The 21,342-nt window shown below is 35.0% G+C and overlaps 1 protein-coding gene across 5 annotated transcripts in view; it reads left to right on the top strand.

Moving 5' to 3' along the window:
- Window positions 1-21,342, top strand: part of REPS1 (RALBP1 associated Eps domain containing 1) — a gene marked incomplete at its 5' end in the record, with an annotated part of 79,626 nt that overhangs the window by 34,756 nt on the left and 23,528 nt on the right. For all 5 annotated transcript variants that reach the window (XM_079716572.1, XM_079716571.1, XM_079716570.1 and 2 more), the window contains 8 exons: window positions 4,711-4,834; window positions 6,462-6,658; window positions 6,791-6,944; window positions 7,501-7,625; window positions 8,134-8,296; window positions 8,575-8,638; window positions 9,785-9,939; window positions 20,640-20,761. In XM_079716572.1, coding sequence (XP_079572698.1) covers window positions 4,711-4,834; window positions 6,462-6,658; window positions 6,791-6,944; window positions 7,501-7,625; window positions 8,134-8,296; window positions 8,575-8,638; window positions 9,785-9,939; window positions 20,640-20,761 — 1,104 coding nt within the window. The remainder of the gene's footprint in view (window positions 1-4,710; window positions 4,835-6,461; window positions 6,659-6,790; window positions 6,945-7,500; window positions 7,626-8,133; window positions 8,297-8,574; window positions 8,639-9,784; window positions 9,940-20,639; window positions 20,762-21,342) is intronic.

The raw sequence follows: 21,342 nt of genomic DNA, 5'->3' as shown, positions 1-21,342 counted from the left end.
ATTTTAAAGCATATTCCATTTCTAGAAATTTGTTCTACAGTTGTACAAGTATACAAAGATACGTGCACATGAATGTTTATGGCATTATTTGTAATAGAAAGCTGGAAAATCCTAAATGTTCATCAGTAAGGGGTTAATTAATTTGTAATAGGAATATCCAGGCAATGGAATGCTGTGTAAAAAAATGAGAGGGACCTATATATGCTGATATAAAAAGACCTTTGAGTAATATTATGTGGAAAAAATCATATATAGTATGACCCTACATGTATAAAAAGTGTGTGTGAAGTATGTGTGCTCATATGTTTGTATATATGTAGAAAAAATTGGAAAAACATAAAATAATGGTTACTTTTGATGAGTATTGTAAGAACTTTTAGTTCTGTGTCCCAAGTACTATTTTATTTATTTTACCATGAGCATATAAATTTTATAATGTTAAGAAAATAAAGCTTAATCGGTTGTAGTGGCTATCAGTAGTATACCAGCAACCACTCACTGGCCTGGTTTCCTGGGTGAGTTAGAATCTATTGGAAGAGATCTGGGAATCTGTATCCTAAGAAGGGCTTTAAGTAGTTCTCACGATCAGGCAACTGTATGAGCTTGCACACAAATACGCATGATTTAGAATAAGGGAAAATTACCATAAAGAGGTAATTAAAAGAGTGAGGCTACTTTGAATAATGCTGAACTAATAATAAATTTCAAAATTTAGAGGCAATAAATAGTTTTCTAGGAAATTATCAGATATTTTATAGATAGAAAACCTAGTTTATTCCAAATAACTTGGAAGAAACAGAGAAATATATCAGAGATATTGCCTACCCAGTGTCATAGGTGAATTTTCTTCCAAATCTTTAAGGATCATGAAATTCCTAATCTATTTAAAGCAGGAAAAAAGTAAAGCTTGCTAGTTGTGTTTACAAAGCCAATGTAACACCAGTTCCAAACCTTTCAGGTATAGCTTTTTTTAAAAAGCTTAATCATTTTAAGATTATGGTTAAAATTTTAGATAAATATTATTTGAGAAAGTAATGCACCATGACTAAATGGAATTCATTTCAGGGATCAAAGGATGGTTTGATGTTAGGAACTCTATTAATAAGACCAGAGGGAAAAATTATCATCTTTTAGTTTTCTGCCCCCAAGTGCACACAATAAAACTAACATCTATCTGTGTTTTTTAAAAATATAAAGCCCCAAACAAAACTATTAGAATAGTGGAACTAGCTGAATAGTTTCTTAACAAAGGTGTTGCAGAGTGTTAGCCCTTAATGATAAAGCACTGAAGTGGTCTTGTTAAAGTTAGGAACCAGACTGTACATGAATTGCCGTCCCAATTAAAGTCTCAGTTTATTTCAATAAATGATTCTAAAGATTATTTGAAAGATTAAGTAATGTGAGAATAGCAAAGAAAATTCTAAAGAACAAAAAGTGAAGGCTGGGCTAACCCTATCAGGTATTTAAATATTATAAGGCTAAAGTAATTAAAAAAGAATGTTACAGGTCCAGGTTCTATGTAGAACTGTGTCACACAGGGGGTCAGAAATAAATAAGTTACTGGTGAAAAAGATGAGAAACACTCTCATACTGACAGTGAGAGAATAAATTTTAGTAACCTTTTTGAAAGGCAATTGGCTATAGCTAATTTTTAAACATATGTATAGTTTGGTTTAGTTTGGTCTCCTTCTAGGAATTTATTCCAAGCATTTCTTTAGAGACGAATTTTGTCTAATTCACAAGAGTGTGATGGTAATTTAGACTTATTGGTAATTTAGTCTATTTTCTTCTTGATAGACTTCTTTAGACTACTTCATCAGGAGTTATTTTTGTAAATTTGTATGTCATAGCTCCTTTCCTTCTCTCCTGTGTTCATGGGATTATGGCCTCTGCAGTAGGGGTAGCTTGGAGAGAGACACAGTGACACACATGCCTGACTTGGGCCGCAAAGTGAGTTTTTTAGGTGATGCAGCCAGGATCAGTTGTAGAGGAATAATTGCAGATATTGCCTTTGATTCCTTTTATCTCCTCTTTCAGAACATCTTTCCCGAGTCCTGAGGTGGCAGCTTGGCATACAGGCTCTTAAGATTTTGTTATGTCTGATACAACAGAAAGATAGTATTTCTCCTTTCTCTTCTACCCATCCCACCCCATTTCCACCCCACGTCCTGGGAAGAGCTTTGGGTTTGGAATCAAAAGACCTTATTTCTAGTGCCTGTTCTGCTGACTAGCTCAGAGACTTAAGAGAAGCAAAATTACCCTTGTAAACTTACTTTCTTTCAAAGCCAAGTATCTTAACCTGTTTTGTACCTGTCTTTCTACTTAAATTCCTCCTGTTTATTCCTTAACCCATTGCAAACTAGATTTTACCCTACCGCATCTCGATAACGGCTCGAGCAGCAAAAACCTAATTGCAAAACATAGAGTACATTTCCCCCCCTTTTTTAATTGGATCCCACTATTTCTCCTTTTTAGAAGTTACCAATATTTATCATTTTTCTGATTAAATGATATTATATATTTTGGGTAGTAAATACAGTCTCATGTAAAGAAAACATAGAAATATCCCTTAATCTCAGCACCCAGAAATAAACGCTGGCGTATTCACTACCTCTTATATGTACATATCATAATAGAATTAGGTTATGCTTATGTATACACTGCTTTGTGTTCTGCTTTTTGTTTTCATAACATTAATGCTATAAGTGAGTTTTAAAGGCTACGTATTTTTCTCTTTATATGGCTATTCCATAATTAATTTCTTGTGGTGAGTTCAGGTTAGTTTTCATCTTGAACACCCTGTACCTAAACCTGTTTGTGCAATGATTGTTTCTTTTAAGGCTTGCTCCCCCCTTCCAGAGCCTCTTCCCACCCTTGGTTTCCCACTTCCTGCTGGTACTTTTTCCCACTATCTCTTTCATAGGGTCCTTTTTATACCTGCCTGTTAGGTTTCCTTTCACTGCTCTGGGCTTGCTGGCAGTCTCATTTACTCCCCCAGCTTCGGGCATCACCTCCTGTCTGCTTCCCATCTGTGGAGCATATCTCCTCAACGTGCTCCCTTCTGAACACTGCCTCTGTGTTGCCAACTGTTCCCCGGGTAACTCCCCCTGAAAGTCCCACAGGCACCTGAAATGGATGTAACGAGGCTAAAGAAACCACGGGTGATCTCCTTTTAGGTCTTCCCGTTATTTATCTAGCATTTACCTGGAATATTTTAGACGCTTTGGTTTATAAGCCAAAGTAATCCAAGATATGAAATGATCCCTTAAGGGGTTCCAAGTGGGCACAGTAATCATAACACAGTGCCTGCATAGCCTGCAGGGCTGTGTGCTCTTCTATTCTTAACTCTCGCCCTCCTTTTCCTCCTAGTTCCCTTAATGTAAACCTGCCCCTTTATCCTCCTTGCCCTTTAAAATTTACACAGAAGTGATGCCCCTTAGTGGCAGAACAGCAACTTCCTCCTGCGCTGATTGTTCATAGCAAAAATGACTGTCTTTTTTCCTTGTGCAAGTGAACAAATGGTTATTGTTATTGTGATATGTTGCTGAACCATTGATAGGTACTTTTTTGCAATTCTAGTAAATACTTCTGATTTAGTACCACAGCATCTCAGGTACCTTAATCTTCCTTTGAGTGTTTTGGGGAAAAGAAAATAGACAAAATATGTTCCCTTTGTACAAGAAGTTGAGTTTTTTGAGAAGCTGAGACAAGGATATTTAGTGCTTGTTTTAAGATTACTTTATGATGTCTGTATAGTAGATGTTACTCCAGCTTTGGGGATTATAATTTAATCTTGTAACTTAAAATTCTCTTTTCTAGTCTGATACTTGTAGTAGCCAGTCGAGAAATACTTGTTGAGTGATTAGAATGATCCTTGAAAGCCTTCATGCTTTAAAACTAAACAAACAAACAAACAAAAATGGTTGTTTTAAAGAAAAGTAGTATAACCACATTAAATACAATCTGGAAAATAAGAGGGGGAAAAAAACCATACTGTTAATCTCACCTAACAAATTTGTTGGCAGAATTTTTATATATCTGGTTGTTTTAAAAGTTGTGTTTATGTAGTTAAAATTATGCATCCTGCCTTTTCCCACTTACTGTGTCATTTTATGACTTTCTTTAAATGGCTGCTTAATAATCTATTAGTTGCAGAAACTTTTGGCCCTATTGTATGCACAGTGTTTATGAAGAAGAGTAGATGGTACATTTGTTTCTAAAAGATATGATTCTTAATAAAATGTAGTTGCTTATCACATGAATTTTAATATGTAGGAGAATGATAACCCTCTTATTGTAAGGTCAGTGCCTTTTTATTTTCAAACATTTAAACCTGAAACTTGAGGAAGTTGGTTGTCAGTTGAGAGTAATATACCATATGTCAGCTGTGTATTTTGGAGAAGTTATAAACAGAAGTTAGATAGCTGCTTATGTGGAGAATTATTGTCATAATTCTTTTTTTTTTTTTTTTTTTTTTTTGCGGTTCGCGGGCCTCTCACTGTTGTGGCCTCTCCTGTTGCGGAGCACAGGCTCTGGACGCACAGGCTCAGCGGCCATGGCTCACGGGCCCAGCCGCTCCGCGGCATGTGGGATCTTCCCGGACCGGGGCACGAACCTGCGTCTCCTGCATCGGCAAGCGGACTCTCAACCACTGCACCACCAGGGAAGCCCTGTCATAATTCTTAATGTTAACATTGTGTTCTTTTATAGATTATGGAGCTTTGTGGTGCAACTAGACTTGGTTATTTTGGAAGAAGTCAGTTCTATATTGCTTTGAAACTTGTAGCTGTTGCCCAGTCTGGCTTCCCTTTAAGAGTGGAAAGTATAAATACAGGTAAATATGGAATATTAGTAACTGAAATGAAAATGAACTTCTAATCACAAATGAAGTAAAGTCAGAACTGTTGAGTCTTTCTGATGTTTCAGTGGCATTTGTGACGTTGAGGTAGTGTCATGTCTTTTACTACCATGCTCTTTTCATTTGTTAATATTAGAAAAATATGTCTGTCTTAGCTCTGTTATGGCATATATGTACTTCATACATATTTGATGGTAGTATAAAAACTGTTAAAATGGTGATTTTTAAAAATTAATTTACTAAAAATTGCTTAGAATTTAGATGAATCATTTTATCAAGGAAAATGATGAATTATAGTGCCCATCTTCATATATGCTTTCCTTATATTCTTTTCTACTAACTAAGTATAAAACAACATTATACTTTGTGTTTTCCTGTTTGGAAAAGCCATGAAAGCTCCATTTGAAATTAGAAAGTATTAGTTACCCAAAACTTTGATTGACAGACACAGTATTAAAAATATTGGCAGACTAAAACCCAAATACAAGCATCTAACCACCTTACAAATGTCACCTAGGATAATTTGTTTTTCTGTTACTTGGAGGCTCATTGATGCCTAAGTATATGGAGATTCTATAAAGGTAGGCACTTAAATGCAGAGTTCTTTGGTTTTCATAGGAAAGGCGGGCAAGAGAAAACTTGAGGTTTTCTCTGATGTTAGAATTTTTATAACATAGTTTTAAGTACCAGCTCAGTTTATTAGTCATCCAGAGGTTTTCATTGTGGAGCTCTGGTTTGCCACATATCATTGTTCTAGAGTTGAGAGTTTACATTCTTTTCAGGTAATTTTGAATTCCTTTACATAAATGCTGAATAAACAATGTTTTCCCTTCTTAATGTGGAGATTCTAAAGAGAAATTCTGGTAATCATGGTGGAGGGAAGTACACTTTCCTCTAAAAATGGTTCTGCTGCTGTATTGTTCTAGTCTAAAAGTGTGCAGAGAAATTCTCAGTCTTTTATCCTCTTCTCTATTTAAAATTGAATGTAGAATATTTGCCTGTAGGAGTGTCATAAGCTAGACTAAAGTGGGTGGGTATAACTAACGCCTTGTTCTGTGTCCTTGGTAGGTGAACAGTAAGATGTTTTCAGGAATTTCTGCAATGAAAATGTCTAGATTAATCTAGTCTCAAACTTAGTAACATATTCTTATTTTGCTTAGAGCTCTAACATCTTCCTTTAGGGAACCAGTGTGAGTAGAAACAGCCTAGGCTTCGGGGTCCGACTCACCTGGGTGCAAATCCTAACTGTCAATGACCTTGGTATCTTGGAGTCTCAGTTTCTTTCTCTGTAAAATGGGGTTGATATGGTTATGAGACGAGATAGATATAAAGTACAAGCATAGGGCCAGACATGCAATGAACATTTAATACAGCTTAACTCCTTAAGGACAGTTTGGTGTTACTACTTCTTTCTAGGTTAGAGTTTCCCTAAACAATCTAAGGGAGATGATCTGAATTTTGTAGAGATAAACATTTTGTGTCTGTTGTTTCTGTATCAGTTTTTGCAAAAATTCTTTCTAATGTCAAATTCATCTCTTATTTCAGTTTTTCGTATGTATACCGTTTTTTATTTTGAAGTAATAATTATTTTTGTGGTTAACAGTAAAGGACCTTCCTCTGCCAAGATTTGTTGCTTCAAAGAATGAACAGGAATCTCGTCATGCAGCTTCATATTCTTCAGACTCTGAAAATCAAGGGTCTTATTCTGGTGTAATTCCCCCACCACCGGGCAGGGGGCAAGTAAAAAAGGGATCCACAAGCCATGATACTGTCCAGCCTCGTACATCTGCAGATCAACAGGTAAGCACTTGCGTGTAAATGCTACCAGTTGATGTCCTGTGCTGATGCTTACACTGAAACATTTATTGAGTGCCTTAGTAATGAAAATGTTACCTTAAAATTTAAATTTTAAAGTAATGATGTTCTTTATAGGAACCTGTATCCCCAGTAGTTTCGCCACAGCAGTCTCCACCAACTTCTCCACACACATGGAGGAAGCACAGCCGCCATCCCAGTGGAGGAAACAGTGAGAGGCCTCTTGCAGGACCTGGGCCATTTTGGTCTCCCTTTGGTGAAGCACAATCAGGTATTTAGAAATTTTTAAAAGTAACATTTATTAAGGGTTGTAAATTGAAGAAAGCTTGATAATGTTCCTTTAAGAGTTGCCTCCAAGTCAATTTTTAATTATATGTTAAGTGCCTTAAAGAGAAGCAAAAGCCAACTGTGAAAGTTTCTAAGTAGATATATCACTTTGAAGAGTGGTAATTGCATTTATTTATATCTATGATGCTTAGACAAAAGTTTACTGGGATCAGATTCTCTGAAGGGTAAAATGAATAAATAAATATTCCTAGGGATATATTCCTAAGTATAGATTATATTAGTGAAGGGATGTACACTTTGTTGTAAAAATGATTCTGCTGCTATATTGCTTATTACAGCAATAAATTGGTTATACCAAATGAGGTATAATTTTAAATTGACAGAAAAGATTCCATTTTGGAAATTGTTAACATTTCTTCAAAGTTAGCATTTAAAAGAAAACTTTTATATGTGTGTGGTGATTTGTTATCATTAAAAACCTTGTAACTTTATTTTTTTCTCCAAAAATGAGTCAGCATGTTTACCCATTCTGCTTTTAGGTTCTTCTGCTGGTGATGCAGTATGGTCAGGGCATTCTCCACCTCCACCTCAAGAAAATTGGGTCAGTTTTGCAGATACTCCACCAACCAGTACTCTTTTAACCATGCATCCTGCTTCTGTCCAGGTGTGACATTTTATTGGTATTGCATTTTTATTTGCTTCATTCAGAGTATTGCTGCAGTCATTGTTTTCATATTTTGCTGTTGCAAATTTTATAAATGCAAGTTCACTCTTTTACAAAAAAAACAGAACTCTGTGCGTTTTCTTCAAGTCTGTTTTCATTGGAATGTTTCACTGAAAGTTTTGGCTGATTTTCTTGCTGATTCCATAGTGAAGTTTTGAAAGGTTTCTGCATCTAGGAATATATTTGCTTGGCTTTCTTAGCACATTTTACATAACTTTCTGTTGCTTACATATTGCTGTCGTTCTACACATTTATATAATCATTGTGCAAAAACGTTTAATAATCTATATAGCAAATATGTGGTTTGCTGATGAGTTTGTGAAGACTTCTTATTTTTTAAACATCCACAAAAAATAAGTTTTACTTTCAAAGATAAGTAACCTAGCGATCTTGGTCCATGTAATCATATAGATAGATGCTGTACTGAGGAAAAAATGTTTCATTACAGGACCAGACAACAGTACGAACTGTAGCATCAGCTACAACTGCCAATGAAATTCGTAGGCAATCCAGTAGTTATGACGATCCCTGGAAAATAACAGATGAACAAAGACAGTATTATGTAAATCAATTTAAAACCATTCAGCCTGATCTAAACGGATTTATTCCAGGTGAGTTGTTAAAAACAGAAGTTCTTCTAGATGGGATAGGACAATTTCAATTTCATAATCTCAAAAACATGGTTTTATTGGTCAGAGATTATAAAGAATAAATTAATTCTCAAATTGCCTAAAAACTTTATAATCGCTGGAAACCAAAAACATGACATGTACACATGTTACGGTTACCTTTTTCACAGTGACAAAAGTCTTAAGACTCTTACCTCACATTTTATTCTTGGAGCTTTAAGTTCAGAATAACATTAAACAACACTGTTTTAATATTTCAGGATCTGCAGCTAAAGAGTTTTTTACAAAATCAAAACTTCCTATTCTTGAACTTTCTCATATTTGGTAAGTGTGGTATATCATTAGTTGGGTAATGTGGGTTGTTTCAGAGGAGTTTATAGCAGGTAGATTTTTGCACTTTAAAAAATAAACTATTAGAGTAACCTTTTCAAGAATATTCTCAAAGAACTCAGTATTGCCTTATAATAGCCAGCTTCTCTCTCACTCTTTAGAAAAGAAATAAGTGATAACACTGTAGTAGTTCTTTAAAATGTGCTATAAAATTCTTTAAGCTGTATCACCTGTTTCTTGTTGAAAGCATAATGTGTGGAATAAAAGCTAGTTTGCTCATACATGGTTATGTTTATCACATTTGTTTTTTAACAAGTTTAGTAAGTCCTATACCAAGGCATGATCTTAAGGACATGCTTAGCTGCCATTTAAATATAGACTGAGACTCAGGGATAGCTGCTGTGTAGTTGAAATTAGCCATTAAAACACAAATTACAATCACAGATTATTTTTTAAAAACAATTATTGGATAAACAAATGTTATTTCTACTGTATATCAGTGTATTTCTTTACATTCTAAATTATTTTGTTATTAAGGTTTTTAGAAGCATAGGATGCTATGGTAGGAAGTAGGTAGATAATGCCTAAAACCGAAAAATCAAGAACTAGCAATATGTGCATGCTATTTATGTAGTTTAAGGTAATGGATAAAAAATGGTTGCATCTGCAGTCAGAAAATCGACATCAGGGTGGGGCTACTCTTTCTTTGTATCAAGCCTTGTAATTCTATTGGATGCTTTAAAGTGCATACATGGAGAAGTTTGATAACAATAAAAACAGTTTTTAAAAATTTCAGTGACTTACTAACTAAGCCTAGCTTTAACTAAATCCTGTTACTAAAAATGCATATGGGTTAAAGATCATTTTTTGGTGACTTTATTTATTGGGACTGTTTCTTCACCATTTTATTTTGAGAATTTAAGGCATACAGAAAAGCTTAAAGAATTGTTCCTTGAACACCCATATGCCCGCTGCCTACAGTTAACAGTTTGCTATATTTGTTTTATTACATATCTTTCCATCTATGGAATTTAAAAAATTATAGATTGCTATTTTCTGGGAAAGGATTTCTCTTCTTTTTGAGACCTAAAGGGAGTCAAAGCAGAATATGATTATATTAATAATAAGTTTTTCTTCTAGGGAACTCTCAGACTTTGATAAAGATGGAGCCTTGACACTGGATGAGTTTTGTGCTGCTTTTCATCTGGTAGTTGCTAGGAAGAATGGCTACGACTTACCGGAAAAACTCCCTGAAAGCTTAATGCCCAAACTGATTGATTTGGAAGATTCAGCAGGTAAGATCGGGAGCTGAAGAGACCTGATTGCATGTTTAATAAACATAACACTTGATTCTCAAAGCAAAATAAAGATAGACGTTAAAACTTAGTTTAAGAGCATAAACATTTCATCAGAAGCACGTAGATTTGCCATCAGAATAGGATGTACAGGCTGAACCTGGATTAATGGCTTGGCTTATTTAGTAAACTTTAAATAAAGAGATTAAGAATACATGCCACTATTTCACCTTACACTAGTGACTTGCAGAGATCTGAAGAGCATTTCATAGTGTCTTGTTACTTTGCTGCCTTTAATTGCATTATAAATTGTCTGAAGTGGGTAAAGTAGCCTGTCTTTATTATCAACATTTTTCCATTTAATGCATCTTGATTTGTTGAAGGGAATGCCTGGTTTATCCTTAGACCTCTGCAGTCTGCAAGCATTTTCCTTTAAAAAGCCCACCTCTTTTCTTCAGACTCTAAAGAAATGTGGGAAATTTGTATTTGATTGTAGATAGCGCTTTTTAAAAAATGTTTACAAGAATGCTTTTATAAGTGCTCATATTTACTGGTAACTTTCTTTAAAAGGAAATAAGACTACAAGGGGTAAACAATGAGTACTTTTTTCTTACATTCTGAATGAATAAGAGGACATTAATGCTAAATTGTTAATGTGCCTAATTAAAACTAAATTATTGTTTTCAATTTTTCTATCTAAATTCTCTTGTATTTTATGTTGGAAGGAATTTTATGCTTTTAAAAAGAGAAGATAGAACGGAATTTGGCTTTTAAAAGGGCAACGTCTGTTTAACTCAGAAATGCAAGTCATATGACTTCACTGTCTAAATTATACGGAAAGAACCATATACATGTCATTTTTGTCAGGAAGAGAACAGTCTCCTTGGAGTTAAGAATCTGAGTGTGCTTCTAGTTTTGCTAATTACTCTGTGACCTTCCTTGGGCAAGTTCTAACCATTTACTCTTATTTTTTCCTTCTGTTTCTCCACCTGAAATGTGGATTTGATGCCATTCATATTTTAAGACCTGAATTGTATCCTGACCTTTTATCAACCAATAGGTTGATTAAATAATTTACTGTTGATGTCAGTTTTTTAGAAACATTATCCTGTGAGAATCCTAGGATTTGCCTAATCATTTCAGGTAGTTATTTGGCATCAGTTACCCTCTAACTTGAGCTGAAAGCTAAGTGGTTTTGTCAGATAATTTTGCTTCAGAGTTCTTTGGTTTACCTAATTAGGAAATAAACAAAAATCACTTCTTTATTTAGCTTTTTGCTAGTAGCCAAAAGGGAAGCAATTTTGATAGCTACAGACTTGCTGCATCATTGATTTATAAATTAGGCTTGTATGTAGAGTTTTTCTATGACTTTAATTTTTTAAAAACTGATAGCATACTAATACAAGAAATAAGTCAAGCTTATTCTGTTCTATGTCATTTTCTAGAGACTTGTCTGATCTTGTTATCTGTTGGATTCAGATAGGTGAATCTGGCTTTTGCATGTAGTCAGTAGAGTCTTTTTTTTCTTTCTTTAATTTAAATAAAGTCTGGTTCTTTGTCATGTTGATCTACTGATGGAATTTTAAGGCTGATGATGCAAGAGGTTCTTTCCTGGGCATTTGTCTTTTTACACCTGTTAGATTTGTTTAGCAAAGAGACACTCTGGTTTTTTGCCTGCATGTATCTATACACTATTGCTCTAACTATAATTTTAAAGGTGTCAAAGACTCAGCTTTTTCCAATTCTAACATAATATTATATGGTTTTCCAGTCAAATTTATTGTAAACATTTTGACCACACAATATTAGATTAAAATCTACTTTGCCTACTTACAAATGATAAATTTGGAGCTCTATTTTGAGGTGGGAAGAACCATTTAATCTTTTTTCTCCTACCTATCATAAGCCTGAGGTTCATGACACAAAGTCCTTTGAATATAGAAATTGTCATGTGACCCTGTGATTCAATCAGTATCCTTAAAAAACATTTTAAAATAGCTGTGTTTTTAGAAGTTCCCAGTTAAAGGAGGCATACCCAAACACTTTCTTTTGGCTGACCTGAGAACTTATCATAAATATTCCTTTTGTGGAGACTTTGTGCCTTACAGGCAAAGGTGGTTTCTATCTTCTCTGATCTTGCACAGCATATCCTATGTGCTGTTCATTATGGCACACATTATGCTGAATCCTGTTCTTTTTTTTCCTCTTTCTACCACTACGCTCTGAGCGCCTTAAAAAAACAGGAAATGTATCATATTCATCGTAGTATCCTCAGGACCTAGCACTTTGCAGGCATGGACCTTAGCTCAGTAAATAATTATTGAGTAAATTATGCTAAATATGTGCCATTTTTAAAGTAGTGTTTTTTCCTTAACATTTCTGTCTTTGAAAATAGTCATTTGTTTTAACTTTATGATGTTGGGACATATTAAAATATTAGCTCCACAAGTATTCTATATTTACAATTTAAGTAACTCTTACAGAAAAATAGATGATGAATAATGATGACTTGAGTTATAGTTGCTTGAAGTAACAAGCTAAGCTTTCTGTAGGCATGCAAACATAGGTGGGATATATATGTATTTTTTCCAAAGTCAGTTGAACAGATTTATAGGATTAAATATACCAGATAAAACAGAACAGCAAAGGACCAGAGGTAGAAGTACTTGTGTAGACCTGAATTAAAATAGTTAACATTGAACATCACTGAATTTGACAGCTGGAGTAAATAAAAAGGGAAACTTGACTTTCGTTGTCTTATAAAAGAAAACACACAAGAATTCATCTGTGGAGGCTTTCTGAAGCTGAATTCAAGAAAGAATGGTAATCTTCTAGGAATAGCTATCTTCTTTTCTTCTAAATTTTTAAAAATTTTATTGGAGTATAGTGGACTTACAATGTTGTGTTAGTTTCAGGTGTACAGCAAAGTGAATCAGTTATACATATACATATATCCACTCTTTTTTTAGATTCTTTTTCCATATAGGTCATTACAGAGTATTGAGTGGAGTTCCCTGTGCTATTCAGTAGGTACTTATTAGTTATCTATTTTATATATAGTAGTGTGTATATGTCAATCCCAATCTCCCAATTTATCCCTCCCCCCTCTTAGGAATGGTTATCTTCTATTAAAAAAAAAAAAAAAGATTAAGGTGACCTGCCAGCCTACCACAATTGTATCTTAAAGAAAAAGAAAAAAACAAACACGTTGAGTTATTATACATTTTAAACTCAATCTCCACCTCTTAAACTCAGTTTCCAAAGAATCATCTTTGTAGCACAGTTTCAATTTTATGTGTATTTTTTTGGGATTATTTGGTCAATCTCTCTTAAACTAGATTAGAGGTTCCTGGGCAGATAGTAACCAGATTGGTGGTGTTCATCATGTTTAAGCACCTAGCAGGGTGCAAATTGAGTACACATAAGTAGGTGTTCACATTTTTGAAATGACTAAATTGGCTGAACCACTTGTTTAAAACTGTTTCGTGTCTTCACACCACACTGCTCACGTGAGCACCTCAGTAGTATCTGCTTGAGATGCTCAGAGGTAAAGGAATTTGTTCACTATTCTGAGTCCTCCTCCATAATCGCTGCTTTGTACAGTAAACTTGAGCATGTGTTTCACTGTTGTTGATATGGTGCATAGATAGCATAGGTCCTCAAGCTCCTAGTGGTACTTTTAACATGAATATTTTTAAAAGCCAGACTTTTTATTTATGAGTCATATACCAAAAATACATACTTGAGACTAGCTTGATGTGAGTTAATCAATGTTAATAGTTTCTCTTGTGTTCACCCAGAAAATTTTAACATACAAAAGCCTGCAGAAGTAACACATGCAGCTATCTGTTTTTACACAAGTGCACCATTTAGTGAAACTGGACAAAATAACTAAACTCCTCAAATTCCTGGCAAAAACAGTGACAAACAAGGCTAGCTAATACTTGAAGGAGAAAAATCTCTGCAAGAATGACACAATAGGGGCTTTAAAAGATTATGGTTTAAATATCAGTGGATTTAGTAAGAGTCCTTGGGAATACTTAACAATACCGTTAATTATTTTTTGCAGAAATGAGCTTTTTTCTTTATGATTGTGTTCTGAAAGTCAAAATGAAGTGAAGGATGTCTGTCTTGCTCTGTTAGGATGACAAATCCATGGAAATAAATGGGAGCCTTGTCTTCTTGCTCAATACTGTATCTTTGTTTACTATATTTACTTATAGGCCCTCAGTAAATGTTCACTGACTGAATTCATGCTTTTATTAATTTTGCCACCAAATTTCACCCAAAATCTTTAACATCTTTTATGGTTTGTTCTTTATGCTCATTTTCTGTGTAAGTCTTGAAGAAAACGCCCCAGTTTAGTTGTTTTTTCTCTTTATGAAATTTTACTCCTTATTTTAAGTGGATTAACTTTATACTTAGATAATGGAAACCTCCTGTATATCTGTGGGTAATATTCTTTGAAGTATAATAGCTGAGCCAAATAGTATTTGCTATAAAATGTTGATCAGTACTGCAAAAAAAAAAAAAAAAAAAAGCAACAGATGCAATTTAATTAGTATTTGGGGTAAGTGTTTTATTGTTTTCAAACCTTGTTGGACATGTTTACATTCATTTTTTAAAAATCTTTGGTTTTAATTCAAAACTAATAGACTTCTACATAGTCCTTCTTAAAATCTGCTTACTGAGTAAGTTTCCATTTTGTGGAGTATTGGGGAGAAGTGGAATTAATTTTGGAAATAGAACTTAGTTTTTCAATCCATGTAATATCATTCAAGGCAAACAAAGCATATCTTAAATTAAGTCTTTAATTTCTTTCTGCATATGCATTGCTTATCCCTGTCTTTTAAGTGTGAATGAAAAAGGTACTATTTATAGGGGGTTTTTTTAAACTTAAAATTTATCCACACCTGTTTTTTTAAATTTTAAATGTTTTTTTCTTGTACAAATAATATTCACATCTCAAATAAAAGATATAGTTACTTTTTCTTAGATGAAGCTGATAAATGAAATTAGAACCTTGAACCTACGTGATTGAAGAATTCTTCCTAGATTTGTTTTGCTACTTGAAAAGAAAATAAGTTTTAAACCATAAGACTTTAGGGAGTGTATATATTTCTATTAGATTGATAATAGCTGGCAGTCATTTTGAAACAATTTTTTAGTGTATTGAGTATAATAGTAGGAAAATGAGAGAAATTTGGGGTGGGTAGATTATAAACCTAGAATGAAACTGAAAGAGGTTCTTTCTCTTTAAGAAAGAGGTTGTTCAGCAGGTACACTGAACTGAACTGAATCTGGGAACTTTTTAGGGTCTATGGAGCCTAGAAGGATGAAAACTACTGACAGTGTTTTTATTTTCTAGTGCGATCCTGAAAATAAGGTTTGCACTTTTCATATTATCATCACTAACTTTTTTTTTTTTTTTTTTTTTGCGGTACGCGGGCCTCTCACTGTTGTGGCCTCTCCCGTTGCGGAGCACAGGCTCCGGACGCGCAGGCTCAGCGGCCATGGCTCACGGGCCCAGGGAAGCCACCAGGGAAGCCCTATCATTACTAACTTTTAAATGTAGATTGACAGTACATCAGTATGATCACACTGGGTTGTGCCTTCTAGGCACACTTTTATACATGGAAATACTTTTTGCATAAAAGCCCTTTTGGGGTTGACTTTAACAAATAATTTAGGCTCATGCTCTTCTTTTTCAGCCCTGACGCTCTGATGATGTCAGGGGCAGAGCAGAACCCTCAGAAGGGAGGCAGGGTTGACACAGTGTTCCAGCAGGAGGCTAGGTTGGAACACTGCATCAGGTAAGAGTAAAATTACACCCCTGCCTCCGTAAGGATACAGTCTTAAAGACTAACTTTTGTGGGCGGCTATGAAGCTCTTTGTTGGAGTATTTATAAGGAGCCAAGTTGAAGGAAGTGTAGTTTATTTACAGACATAATGCCTCTTCCCAGACTCATGACTGTTAGTTTCTAGAACATAGGTAATTTGCTCTTTTTCTACTGCCATTTGTTGTTCTATATATGAAGTTAGGAAAGAAGCAGTGTGTAATTTTGCTAATTTATTCCAGAGATAATTTTTGAATTTTCTAGGACAGTGATTTTTTTCAAACTTTCTCATCTTAGGGACCCCTTTACATTCTTAAAAATTTTTGTGGACCCCAAAAAAGGCTTTCTTTTTGTAGATTAGATCTGTCAATAGTAACCCTATTAGAAATTAAAACTGATACATTTTTTAAAAATACTACTTTATTTTAAAGTAACAAGAATAAATCCCTTACATATTAGCATAGGTATTTTTAGGAAAATAACCATATTCTCCAAAATAAAAAAATTGTGAAAAAGGTGGCATTGTTTTACACTTTTGCTAATCTCTTTCATATTTGGTGTAATAGAAGACAGCTTAGAATCTCAACTAGCTGCATTCTGCATTCAATCTGATGAGTGTGTTACTTTGTTTGAGGTATATCAGCGGTTGGCACACCAAGCCCTGAGGCCAGATCCAGTCTGCTGACTGTTTTTGTATAACCTGCAAGCAAAGAGTGGTTTTTGTTTTCAAAAAAGAATAATATTTATCACACATGAAAATATAAGAAATTTGAATTTCAGCATCCATAAATAAAAATTTATTGGAACACGGCCAAGCCCATTCCTTTGTGAATTACCTATAGCTGCTTTTGACAGCAGCACAGTTGAGTGGTTGCAACAGAGACCTTATAGCCTGCAAAGCCTAAAATATTTACTGGCTAGCCCTTTGCAGAAAAAGGATGCCAATCCTTAGTACATGAAGAAAATTTGGCCTCACATAGTAAAAGGGAGGACTATTTTCAGATAATTTTGGATATTCTTTGGTACTGCACCAAAGCTCAACAAGTGGTAATTTCTTAAAGGTTAATTGCAGTGTAAAAGCTGCAACCATATTAATGAATTGTTTGTACTGTTATATAGATCTGTCTTGAGCTTTGAATGAATCTTTTACCCATGCATGGCTTTGTAACATAATGCACTGATTATTTGTAAAATATCAGTTCATTGAGTTGTACAGATCTTTCAAATGTTGGGACATTTTATTACAAAATATCAAAAAGTGTGTTTGTTAATATCACAGCCTATCTTATCAAGGAAGTACTGGGAAGCTCTTGAGCTTATAGACATAGATGTACATTTTCCAAAATTCTAATCTTCACTTAAAAGCTCAAACTTTATCATTAGTAACAAATACTGAAAATTGTTATTTTCCTTGAAGGGACAGGGTCACTTAATCCATTTTCGAGAAAATCCCTGCCTAATAGCCATGTCTGAATAATTACAGTTTATCACCTGTTCTTTCAAGAATAATAGTGGCCTGTTCAGCTGACATCTGAATCACACTGAGACAACCGTTGCACTTTAATATGGAGAAGTGCTTTATATTTGTTTCCCATTTTGCCACAGAATATTTTAAAAATGTGTTTCCAGGGGTGAGATTTAATAAAATTAATAATTTTTACTGCTTAATTGTGAACATCCTTCAGTGAAATTGTCATGCATATTTATTGATTTATTTATTTTTACATATTTTAACTGAGATGCATGGTGGTAAAGAATACAATGACTGCTATATTGTAGCAGTAATCACTATATATTTAGATGCCACTGCCTTGATTCTTGCTAATAAGCTAGCAGTTTTACCCACCATTGCTTTTGCACCATCAGTGCATATGCCAACACAGAGAAAAAGCATTATTACTATTACAAAATAATTTTGACGTTTTAGACCCCCCTAACAGTGTCATGGGGACTCCCAGGAGTCCACAGTTCGCAGTATAAGAACTGCTACTGTAGGAAAATAACTGTAGTGGAATGACTATGAAGTATAATTATTTGGGTGAATAACACTAAAGTTCTTAGCCTCAAGGGGCTGGACCCACTGCAGCTTGGTACTAGTGAATCAAAGAGGTACCCAGAATCCATCCCAAACCTGAACTTCCCTGCAGTGGGGATGGTGTACACTCTGGCCCTAAATTTGTCAGTAGAAGACTAACAGGAGAACAGAGGTCTAGACAAGTCAAATCAGGGCCCCAGTTTGCCTTAAGGTGACATTTGAAACTGAAATAATAATGCAGTATGACTTTTAAATAGGTTCTTTTGAAAATTAATCATCCTATAGTTAATACTATTTTTATTCTATTTTTCTTTTCTTTAATATCTGCTTTGGGAGATCTTTTAAAGACGCTTCTTCATTCACCATCCTTCTGACAGAGTTTCACTTCCGGTAAACTATCAAATCTAAAGCTATTATCCTTTATTTAACTCCCTTTCCTTTTGTTTTAAGTTAATAAATTTATTTTATATTTATTTTTGGCTGCATTGGGTCTTCATTGTTGCACACAGGCTTTTCTCTAGTTGTGGCGAGCAGGGGTTACTCTTTGTTGCGGTGCACGGGCTTCTCATTGCGGTGGCTTCTCTTGTTGAGGAGCACAGGCTCTAGGCGCGCGGGCTTCAGTAGTTGTGGCACGTGGGCTCAGTAGTTGTGGCTCGCGGGCTCTAGAGCGCAGGCTCAGTAGTTGTGGCGCACGGGCTTAGCTGCTCCGCAGCATGTGGGATCTTCCTGGACCAGGGCTCGAACCCATGTCTCCTGATCTCTGCCTAGTGACATATGTGGTCTCCCCTCACCCCTCGTCCATCCTCTCCCACATTTGCCAAAGTAGGCTGTCATACTGCTCTGATGTAGGGCTCACTAGAAGCATCTTGCTGGTGAGGTCCAGCTCCAGTTTGCCATCAAGCGCCTTGCCGTCCTCGCTGCAGTCCAAGTTGAAGCCGCTGTGGAGCCGGGCGGCAGCTGTCCCCGGAGAGCTGGGCTCGGGGTGAACATAGAGGCCGAGACCGGCGAGTCCATCTGGGAGCGACTCTGCTCTGCCACCATCTTTAATATTTAATAACTTAGGCTAATTCATCTCCCTGTGTTACCATAGAAAAAAAGTCCATGATTTTTGTTCACACTGAAAACCACAAGCTATTTCCATGAGGAATTTGCTGCTACTATTTATTATAAATAATTTTTTCATTAGTTTTTCTCTAAGAGCTTTGAGTTAAGAGGTCTTCATAGAACATTATATAAAGCATTTCTGCCTCTTATTTGTTCTATATCACTTTGGCACTTTTACTGAGAAAGAGATAGAATTAAGAAAGAAATAGCAACAATGCTTGATCTTAGAAAACAAAAATTTATCAAAATATGATGCTGGACTACAAATTAGAACTTGCAGTGTGATATGACTATAAAGAAATAATGTCAGGGTGAGTAAAAGGGAGGTGTTTTGAGATAGTCATGTAACAGAATAGGTGAAGAAAAATTTTGAGACTTCTTCAGAGTATCAATAGTTAATTTTGGTTCTAGGAAAATAATGGTAAAGAAGAATGAATTTAAATGAAGAAGAACACACAAAAGTTACTCATTCAATAAATATTTGAGTGCCTGATATGTGGTAGGTCCTGTGCTAGGCACTAAAATGTGAAGGATTTACTTATGAATAGATTGGAAGGTTAAAACCTATACATTGCTAAGTTGTTATATGGCTGTCTGTATAGGAATCTGAAGTATAGTACTAGTACTAACATTTAATGGCAGATGTCTTTCTTTCTGATGGAGAAACTCAGGTACTATTTATTTTATTCAACTTGCCCATGGTCAAACAATGAGATAGTGACGGATATTAGAGTCATATTTTTGATACAGGTTCTAAACAGATTAGGTATTCCCCATTAATTTGGCGATCAATGTGATTTTCAGACTGGGATTATATTCAAAGCCCTGTAAAATTTGGGACGATTGGAATGAGAATTTAGTTACCATTAAATTCCTTCTGTTTTTAAATTACAATTTGAGAGCTTAGAGAGGCCTTAACTAATTAAAATTAGAACATGATATCACATAATACTTTTAAAACCACGCTGAAATCCTGTCATGGATTTGTAGCTCTCTCAGTTAAGTCTGTAAATGCTAGTGAGCCTAATGATAAAAGTTTGTTTCGTGTGGGCTCATTGACTTTGCTTTTTGCTCATGCCTGGCATCTTTCTCTCGTTTTGCTGTCTGCCTTGAAAATATATGCTGCTTCTTGGTAACAAGGAAGACTTGTAGATAAAATTCGAGAGAATTAGTGTAAATCAGCAGTTCCCAAATTATATGCCAAGGGAATATTGAGGGATTTTTGTCTGATAAAAACAGGTTTATATTTGGGAAAAACTGATTTAAACATGACAAGTCTTTGATATACAAATGTGCCTGGGGACACTCCAAAAGGGAATTATAGTATCCCCAGATTTATTTGAACAGAAAACCTAATTTTTAAAAATACCTTACTGATTAATATTCCATGGAATACACTTTGGGAACTGGTACAAATCCATCCCTACTAGAAAAAGATTCAAAGTATGTGCCCTGTTGCATTGCTATGTACAACACTCTTTTTCTACTTATTTCTAACTAGATTTTATTTTCATGGAAAACTCTGGTTTCAGGTAGACAGTAAGTTGCAGGAATAAGTATTGCCTGATTGTCTGATTGTTAAGATGTTTGTTTTGGGAACGTGAGAAAAGGAAATTCAGATTATAAATTACTACTTGTGAAAACCTTCTGTTAGGTTTTTATGAGTAAATATTCCTAAACTAAAACATATTGTTTATAGAGAATTTCTCTTTTTTAAATTGCAGACGTTGGGGATCAGCCAGGTGAGGTAGGTTATTCAGGCTCTCCTGCAGAAGCACCTCCAAGCAAGTCTCCATCTATGCCGTCACTAAACCAGACTTGGCCTGAGCTGAATCAGAGCAGTGAGGTTAGCAAAGCTTCCCTTTTCTCTCACTAACATTCACTTTTTTAAGGTAAGAAGTTCCGAGCAGGGTAATTTCAGCATATAGCTCTTTCAGCATGCGTGCATAGTTGAGGGACCATATCAAATGTGACTGTGATAGATATTTGTAATTATATGACTCTGAGGTTTTCAAAGTACTTTTTCATATGTATATACTATCATTTAGTTTCCACCATTCATTCCTACTAAATCCCTGTGAGTTAGATGGGGCAGATGCATGAACTTAACAGTCAAAAGGGTAAATGTCCTGGACAAGATATCTTACAGCCAGTAAGGGACAAGGGCTGAGATTTGAACACAGGTCCTTTGGACGTTCAGTCAGTTAGCACACCTGCTGTGTCACACTGCCTTCTCATTCCTGTAAGCAAGGCCTGGGATAATAGATTTGGAATCTTAGCATCAGAAGTGATATGAGAAGCCACTAAACCAGCTTTCCACATGAAAAAAATATTTTCTATATTCCAGGCTACTCATAGTAATTTATTTTATTTAATACAAAATGGAATGATTTAACCCTATTAAATGCAGTGGTTAAAGACCATGTT

This window comes from Hyperoodon ampullatus (assembly GCF_949752795.1).
Source record: "Hyperoodon ampullatus genome assembly, chromosome: 12".
NCBI lineage: Eukaryota > Metazoa > Chordata > Mammalia > Artiodactyla > Ziphiidae > Hyperoodon > Hyperoodon ampullatus.
The sequence above is the reverse complement of the archived record's forward strand: the minus strand, read 5'-3'. Positions and strand labels throughout refer to the sequence as shown.